General features: G+C 47.3%; 1 protein-coding gene across 1 annotated transcript; it reads left to right on the forward strand.

Annotated features, from left to right (window-relative positions):
- Window positions 1-8,036: 8,036 nt before the first annotated feature.
- LOC125349716 (kinetochore-associated protein DSN1 homolog) lies at window positions 8,037-9,176 on the forward strand. The gene has a single exon (XM_048344099.1). The coding sequence runs from the start codon at window positions 8,088-8,090 to the stop codon at window positions 9,174-9,176; it is 1,089 nt and encodes a 362-aa protein (XP_048200056.1). The 5' UTR covers window positions 8,037-8,087.
- Window positions 9,177-9,462: the final 286 nt, after the last annotated feature.

The raw sequence follows: 9,462 nt of genomic DNA on the forward strand, positions 1-9,462 counted from the left end.
AGAGTGCTAGCCTTGAGCGGGAAGAAGCCAGGGACAGTGCTCAGGCCCTGAGTCCAAGGCCCAGGACTGGCCAAAAAAAAAAAAAAGAAAAGAAAAGAAATCAGCAATAAACTCCTTTAACCTCTCTGAAAAGTGGTCTTTATCTTTGCTGATGTGTGCTGCCACAACACCTCCTCCAGGGGAAACTGTTATATAGTAAATTATCAGAGAAGCCACATATTGAAGGATGGAATCTTGGAGCTTTTATGAGAGCATTAGCAGTCTGTAGGCAGCCAGTTGTTACAAAAGCCTACAGCCCACAAATGCACTTAACACTGTCAGGAAACATGCCAGAGAGGAAAGATAGAACAAATACATTACCAACAAATCAATCCAGATCCAATGGAGAGCTGAGATGCCATGGTGACCGGAGACAGGAAACAGGACACAGGACGCAAATTTGAAGACTTGTGGCATGACATAATGGCACCTGGGCTGATGGTCAGGGGGCTGGGTCACAGGAAGCTTCCAGTCCCAAGCACTTGACTGACTGGTTCAGTAACCTATAGGCCATGGGCCCACCCCTGTCTCTTGGGATTCAGGAACACCCATCACCTGGGGATGGGACTTCTCTTTCTCTAGGAATCCAGGCACACCCATCAAGACAAGATGCCCAACAGTACAACTCGCCATGTGGCCAATGATGGCATGGCCAGACCTGACCTACACACCTACCTTCCCCACTTCTAAGTAGCCATGAATGACACAAGGAGGAGATACTAGTCTCTTGGGGGCCCCGGGGATCAAGGGTGGTGTCTTTGGTGGGGGCCCAGATTGGAATAACTGCCTGCAGACAGGCATGTGGTCAAGCCTGTTCTTGCTTGGCCTGGGGAGGTGGTGGAGGGCAGGAATCAATTCTTCAAACAGAGCAAGAACGGGCTGAACTCCTGGCATGAACTGGCAAGAAAAGATGAACTAGGCCAATCCAATTCTCTTGGATGGAAGCTGGGCTGGGAACTATGAAGGTCACAAGCTGCTTATCTTGGCCACAGGTCCTCCTACAAGGAGGGTTTGGGGAAGCCATGGAGACGTTGAGGGTTAGGTCTTCCTAGGAGAACAGCCCCTCCCCCTTCCTCTTCCTGTTCACCTGCCTGAAACCAGTAATTACCTGGCTGTCAATCACCTGACTGTAGGGCTGGGAATGTGGCTTAGTGTAGGGTGCTTACCTAGCATGCATGAAGCCCTGGGTTCGATTCCTCAATACCACATAAAGAGAAAAAGCCAGAGGTGGCACTGTCGCTTAAGTGGTAGAGTGCTTGTTCTGAGCAAAAAGAAGCCAGGGACAGTGCTCAGGCAATGAGTCCAAGCCCTAGGAGGGGCAAAAAAACAAAATAAAGAAATAAATAATAAGGAAAAATAGCTGGGTGCCAGTGGCTCACACCTGTAATCCTAGCTGCTCAGGAGGCTGAGATCTGAGGATCGCAGTTACAGCCAGTCTGGACAGAAAAGTCCATGAGACTCTTATCTTTAATTAACCACCAGAATACCGGCTGTGGTACTGTGGCTCAAGTGGTAGAGCATTAGCTTGGAGCTGAAGAAGCTCAGGAACAGAGCCCAGGTTCAGAGAGTTCAAGCCCCACAAACAAAAAACAAACAAAAAAAAAAAGTAAGGAAAACTAGCTTAGTGCCAGTGGTTTATGCCTGTAATCCTAGCTGCTCAGGAGGCAGAGATCTGAAGATCACCATTTGAAGCTAGCCAGACAGATAATCTGTGAGACTTTTCTTTTGTATCAGTCCTGGGGCTTGAACTCAGTACCTGAGCACTGTACTGAGCACTGTCTCTGAGCAATTTTTGCTCAAGGTTAGCACCATTCCACATTGAGCCACAGCTCCACTTCTGATTTTCTTCTTTTTTGCCAGTCTTGGGGCTTGAATTCAGGGCCTGGGCACTGTCCCTGAGCCTCTCTGTGTTCAAGGCTAGTACTCTACAACTTGAGCCACAGCACCACTTCCAGCTTTTTCTGTTTATGTAGTACTGAGGAATCAAACCCATGGCCTCATACATGCTAGGCAAGCACTCTACCTGTAGGCCACATTCCCAGCCCCCTGTCTCATATATATATATATATATATATATATATATATATATATATATATGCATATATATTTAAAATATATATAGGGGCTGGGAATATGGCCTAGTGGCAAGAGTGCTTGCCTCGTATATGTTAAGCCATAAGTTCAATTCCTCAGCACCACATATATAGAAAATGGCCAGAAGTGGCACTGTGGTTCAAGAGGTAGAGTGCTAGCCTTGAGCAAAAAGAAGCCAGGGACAGGGGCTGGAAATATGGCCTAGTGGTAAAGTGCTCGTCTCATATACATGAAGCCCTGGGTTCGATTCCTCAGCACCACATATATAGAAAAAGCTGGAAGAGGTGCTGTGGCTCAAGTGGCAGAGTTGCTAGCCTTGAGCAAAAAGAAGCCAGGGACAGTGCTCAGGCCCTGAGTCCAAGCGCCAGGACTGGCAAAAAAAACTATATATATATATATATATATATATATATATATATATATATATAATTATGTATATATGTGTATATATATATATATATATTTTTTTTTTGTCAGTGTGGGGCTTCAACTTAGAGCCTGGGCATAGCCATCCTTGAGCTCTTTTGCTCAAGGATAGTGGTGCTTCTGATTTTCTAATGGTTAATTGGAGATGAGAGTCTCAAGAACTTTCCTGCTGGGGCTGGTTTTGAACTGCTATTCTCAGATCTCAGCCTCCTGAGTAGCTAAGATTACAGACGCCAGCCACCAGCGCTGATTTAGGAAAAGGACTTTGAGGTGATGCACTGGCCCCCACTGGCCATTCATATGGACTTCCTGAGATCAGAGCTGGGATCTTCAAGGCTGACCACAGGGCCTCCAGGGGAGACTAGGACAGCAGCCTGAGGGCAACCTCTCAAGTTCACCAGGTGACTGCAATAGTGACAGGAGGTGGCTGTTCATCTATAAACCCAGGCTCGCTCCCAACTACAGCTGGCCCTGCCTCACCCTCAAGTAGAGTGGGGGCAGGAGGGACAAACTGTCAGATGACTCCATTGTAACTTCTCACACATTCCTCCTTCCTTTAGGGGTGGGAGATGCTGGCCACGCCCCCTTTTCTTTTTCAGCTTTCTCACTGACCAATGGTATGGGAACATTTAGACCACACCCACATTCCTAGTAGTCCAGCACTGTGGTGGATTCTATCTTTCTGGCTCACAGCTCCACCATGGGCTGCAGGAGGTAGATGTACTTCCTGGAATAGAGGTGATTGTGGGGATCACTGAGGTCCAAAGAATATGTTCCCCACACCTTCTCCAAGAGGAAAAGGAAAACTAGTGGAAACCCCATCAGGCACTCAAAGACCTGGTCGGCCCTGAGCTGCCCCCTGCTACCTTTTCCACTTCCCAGGCTGTCACACCTGCCAGTGTCCCTTCTGCTGACAGTTGAAGGCAAGCACTCTACCACTAGGCCATGGTCCCAGCCCTCTGCTGACAGTTGAAACACAAAGAAGCCATTGCTGAAAAGCCAGCCCGTTAACAACAGTGGACAACAGCTGTGAGCATGACTTTGCCACCCTCCATGAGCCTAGATCACAGACTCCACAAGCCCATGGTAACATGCCCGAGCCTATGGCAAGGTCAAGGGCCTCAGGTCTCCAGAATTTGGAGGATCTGAACAGCCACTCCAGGAACTGCCAGCTGCCCTGGCCTCTGAGGCAAAGCCAGCAGGTCAGGAAGGAGACAGAGAAATGGAAGCAGCAAAAGGGAGACATGCAGGAACAGGAGACTGAATGGATGCTGCCAGAAGATGGTCTGTGAGCAAGGAGCTCTGGGACAAGACCTGGTGCTCCACAAACCAACAAGACACACTCTGCTTTCAGAGAGATCTGGTTTGTGCCCTGCCCTGGCCCATATGCCCCAGGTGGCCAACTGGAGGGGGGTCACTGGTGCACCAGAGCCTTGCCAGCTGCCTGCAGGCTTCACATCAGGGCATCGCAGAGCTAGAGATGACCTTAGCTGCAGTCTCCACTATGCAGAATGAGACTGACCGAGAACAACCCGGGGGATATGAGGCTGCAGCTACACAAGAACAGGAGCTATGTTGACTTGGAGGAACACAACCAGCCGCAGGGGTGGCTGTAACCTTTCCCATGTGAGAAGCTGACACGAAGCGGCTGCACTAGGCAGCACAGGTGCCAGAATCATTCCATTATAACTGGCCGTTGCCACAGCCACTGGAGGCACAGGTGGAGAACCCAGAGGGCTTGGTGCCAAAACCACGGGTGATCAGAAGCAGAGATCACAGGGTGTGAAGGTGGAGGGCACTGCACAAAGGAAGAAGGGGTGATGGTTGGAGCGGACAGGCGCCATGACACAGGAGACAGCATGGACTGAAGCTGGAGACCCACTCATCCTGTCCAGTCCAGAGAGAGGAGCTGCACGGCACTACTGGTGCTCCTGGTCGGGGAGCGCCCAAAGTGGCAGGACCAGACGCTGGCAGCCACCCAAATACCTCCTGCTGAGCCCAGCTTCCATCCCCAGGGCTGGCTGGTGACTGGGGAGGAATGGTGAAATGTGGGAGAGCTGAGGAGTTCTCCTGTGTGGAGCCTGTCCTCCACCTGTGGGGATTTGCCCCTAGAGACCTCAATGCATGGGAGGCCTGGCAGCTGCCGTGTGGACTGGCAGAGTGCCAGAGCAAAGCCTTGATCAACCCCAGCCTCCCCTACCAGGAGAAGGGGGAGGAAGAGGTTCTGGCTATAGTAGTGGTTGGATAAGGATCCCATAGCCAAATTTAGAGAGGTGGGGCCAGGACTCTGGCCCACCATTGGCCCCACCGTTACCCTAATCCCTGCTGTCCTGTCCTTTGTCCTTCTGTCTTTGCCACCCTCCTACCTCCTTGATCCCTGCCACCTTATTCCCTCTCAATCTAGGCCCCCTTGCTGTCTCTGCCTCCCCATTTCCACCAGCTTGGTCCTTGCTACCTGCCCTATCTCTGCTACTCTGTGTGCTACGCAGTCCCTACCAGTAGAGGGCAGAGCGGGCAAAGCTGTCCTCTTCCTGGCGCGTTAGTGCATGGCAGCCTAATGTCATTTTCTCAAGTCTCATTGTAATTGGGGGAGGGACCAACTGAGGCCAGCACAGGCTGCTAAGTGGTGACCCCCAACTCGAGAGACATCGGCAGACCAGGGAAGGAAGGGACCCAGGGAAAGGTACTGCCAAAGAGAAAGTCCTATACAAATGAATTTGGGGGCATTGGAATAGGATCAGATTCATCTGTTATATTCATGATCTGAATTATTTTACAGCATAGTTCATAGCTGTTTCTTTCTTTCTTTTTTTTTATTTTTTTGCACCAGTCCTGGGCCTTGGACTCTGGGCCTGAGCACTGTCCCTGGCTTCTTTTTTTGCTCAAGGCTAGCACTCTGCCACTTGAGCCACAGCGCCACTTCTGGCCGTTTTCTGTATATGCGAAGCTGGGGAATTGAACCCAGGACTTCATGTATTCAAGGCAAGCACTCTTGCCACTAGACCATATTCCCAGCCCCATAATTGTTTCTTAATTTATGAAAGTTGTTTTTTTTCTGTAATACTGGGGTGTGACCTTAGGGACATGGGCTTACTGGACTTTTTACCTTTTTTTTTTTTTTTTTTTTTGCCAGTCCTGGGCCTTGAACTCAGGGCCTGAGCAATGTCCCTGGCTTCTTTTTGCTCAAGGCTAGCTAGCACTCTACCACTTGAGCCACAGTGCCATTTCTGGCTTTTTCTATATATGTGGTGCTGAGGAATTGAAGCCAGGGCTTCATGTATGTGAGGCAAGTATTCTACCACTAGGCCATATTCCCAGCCCCATGAGATAGTTTTTATATGGTTGCATTAGTGATAATCAGTATTTCATGCTGTATGATAATATATTCATGAATCTGTATTTGTCAAAAAGCATTGAATTCTACCAGCAATCATGAGGTGTTTTGTTGTTATTATTTGTTTGTTTTGCTTTATTTTTGTTTTTGTTGGTGCTGAGCAAGAACTCAACCTGGGTGCTGTCCCTGAGCTTTTTTTAGTTTTTAATTTTTTTGTTGTTGTGGGACTTGAACTCTGGGCCTGGGTGCTGTCCCTCAGCCCTTCAGCTCTCTATTCTCTAGCACTCTACCACCTCAGCCACAGTGCCACTTCTGGTTTTCTGGTGGTTTTTGGAAATAAAAGTCTCATGGACTTTCCTGCCTGAGCTGGCTTTGAACTGCAATCCTAAGATCTCAGCCTCCTGAGTAGCTAGGAGTACAGTGGGAACCACAGGTCTCCAGCTGCTTTTTTATTTTTGCTCAAGGCTAGTACTCTTATCATTTGAGCCATAGATTTATATTCAACTTTTTGGTGGCTAATTGGAGATACTAGTCACCTGGACATTCCTGTCTAGGCTGGCTTTGAACTACAATCCTCGAATCTCAGCCTCCTGAGCAGCTAGCATTACAGGTGTGAGCCACTGGTGCCTGGTGAATTTGATGGTTTGCATGTTCAAGACCACAGTAGAGTCTTGGAGGTGAGCAGCAGAATAAAACCTGAAATACAGAAAGATTACAGTTGAAAGTCTAAAGGGAAGGGCCAGTGGTGGTGGGTGATGACAAAAGACAAAGTTCTTCACAAAGGAATCTGGGAGGGATGTAGTTTTTTTGTTTTTGATTTTTGTTGGTTGTGGAGCTTGAACTCTGGGCCTGGGCGCTGTCCCTGAGCTCTTTTGCTCAAGTCTATATTGCTCTACCACTTTGAGCTACAGTGCTACTTCTGGTTTTGTGGTGGTTAATTGGAGGTAAGAGTCTCATGGATTTTCCTGCCTCAGCTGGCTTTGAACCACAATCTTAGATCTAATCGTCCTGAGTAGCTAGGATTATAGGCACCTGGCTGAATGGAACCTTTTATGTTGTTGCATATAGTAATTAGTTTAGGAAGTAGCTTTACATTATTTAATATGCATTGTTTTATACTACATGATTTATATTCATAAATCTACATTTTTCTTTTTCTTTTTTTTTTTTTTTTTTGGCCAGTCCTGGGCTTGGACTCAGGGCCTGAGCACTGTCCCTGGCTTCTTTTTTTTTTTTTTGCTCAAGGCTACTGCTCTGTCACTTGAGCCACAGTGCCACTTCCGGCCATTTTCCATATATGTGGGTGGTGCTGGGGAATCGAACCTAGGGCTTCATGTATACGAGGCAAGCACTCTTGCCACTAGGCCATATTCCCAGCCCAAATCTACATTTTTCAAAATGCATTGAACTTTATTCCAGCAATACTAAATTTTCTATTAAAATGTCATAGCAGGAGCCGGGAATGTGGCTTTTTGGTAGAGTGCTTGCCTAGCAGGCATGAAGCTCTGGGTTTGATTCCTCAGTACCACATAAACAGAAAAGGCCAGAAGTGGCATGGTGGTTCACAAGAGAAGCTCAGAGATAATGCCCAGGCACTGAGTTCAAGCTCCAGGACTGGCAAAAAATAGTAAATAAAGGTATAGTATAGACTTATTGGTAACACATCTATAATTTGTAAAATGACTCAATAATCATTCGTTGAAACATATTGCAATGATTCATGTTGGTTGGATTCATATTATTGGTTTAATAAAATATAATATTAAAATTCATTTCTCCTGGTTCCATGCATCTTACAGAAGGAAGCTATTAGAAAATTAGACTGGGGCTGGGAATATGGCCTAGTGGCAAGAGTGCTTGCCTCATATACATGAAGCCCTGGGTTCGATTCCCGAGCACCACATATATAGAAAATGGCCAGAAGTGGCGCTGTGGCTCAAGTGGCAGAGTGCTAGCCTTGAGCAAAAAGAAGCCAGGGACAGTGCTCAGGCCCTGAGTCTAAGGCCCAGGACTGGCAAAAAAAAAAAAAGAGAGAGAGAGAGAGAGAAAATTAGGCTGGGTGCCAGTGGCCCATGCCTGTAATCCTAGCTACTCAGGAGGCTGACATTCCAGGATCACAGTTAAAAGCTAGCCCAGGAGACCCATCTGAGAGGAGCGGAAGTGGCACTGGAGGTCCTGAGAGTTCTCATCCAGGATGACTTCAGTGACCAAATCAGATATCACAGAAGAAGAGGAATCAGAGACGGCTAAGACTCATGATCATCCATTGCAATCCAGTCTCAACCATGTGGAAATGTTTGCTAAATCATCTGCCTCCCTGGGGACGACTCAATGCATTTCAAAGGAAAGAAGTCACCTTGGCTCTAGCCCTGAAAAGGGGGCAAGTTATGATGTCAGCCACCAGGAAGGACTTCTGTTGAGGTCCTTTCATTTGTCCCCTCAAGAACAGTCTGTTCATCCTCGAGACAAAAGGCAATCCTGGAGACGAGCAAGTATGAAAGAAGTAAACCGGCGGAAGTCACTACCTCCCTTTCACCAGGGCATTACAGAGCTCAGCAGGTCTATCAGTGGTGACTTAGCAGAAAGCAAAAGGCTTAGTGCTCTCCTGTTTTCCAGTTTCCAGTTCTCTGTTCAGAAACTCGAACCTTTCCTAAGGGACACTAAGGGCTTCAGTATGGAAAGTTTTAGAGCAAAAGCATCTTCTCTTTCTGAAGAATTGAAGCATTTTGCAGACAAACTGGACAGTGATGGAACTCTACAAAAATGCTTTGAAAAGTCAAAAGAGAAAGCAGCAGATTTTTCTCTGGAAACATCAGTGGCTGAGATGAAGGAGTATATAGCAAAGTTTTCTTTAGAAAGTCATACCTGGGATCAGCTCTTGCTGCATTACCAGAAGGAGTCACTGCCAGAAACAATATCCAGCTCAGTTGAAACCAAAATCAATGAAGTAAACATGGGCCCTAAAACCTATCTTGAGTCTTCCCAAAGTGAAGTTCTTAACACAAAGCCTGACTATCAGAAAATATTACAGAGCCAGAACCAAGTCTTTGATTTTATGGAGTTGGTGATGGATGAGCTCCAAGGATCAGTGAAGCAGCTGCAGGCATTCATGGATGAAAGTACCCAGTGCCTCCAGAAGGTGTCAGTACAGCTCGAGAAGAGAAGCATGGAACAATTAGATCATTCACCTGCTCGAAAACTGCTCAAACTTCACCTACGGAACCCTCCTACCACACAGTGCTCTCCATCTTATCAGTGGCATTACCCAGCTCCTCTGCCATGAAATACTCAGAAGATGGGACTAGGAAGAGTGCCCAACATGCGGTAACTCTGTGGCATTCTGGACTGGAAAGTTCTGTGTGGTGACCTTGAGGATAACTGGCAACTCATTCTGTTGAATATCCTTCATGGTCAGAACTGTTCACCTCATGAATGTATTTTTGTTTTGTTTCATTTAGTTTTGCTTTGGGTGCTGGTACTGGGACTTGAATATAGGACCTCAGGCTCTCACCTGGGCTTTTTCACTCATGGCTAGTATTCTACTCCCTCGGGCCACACTTTTTGGTATT

Source organism: Perognathus longimembris, chromosome 1, assembly GCF_023159225.1.
Source record: "Perognathus longimembris pacificus isolate PPM17 chromosome 1, ASM2315922v1, whole genome shotgun sequence".
Lineage (NCBI taxonomy): Eukaryota > Metazoa > Chordata > Mammalia > Rodentia > Heteromyidae > Perognathus > Perognathus longimembris.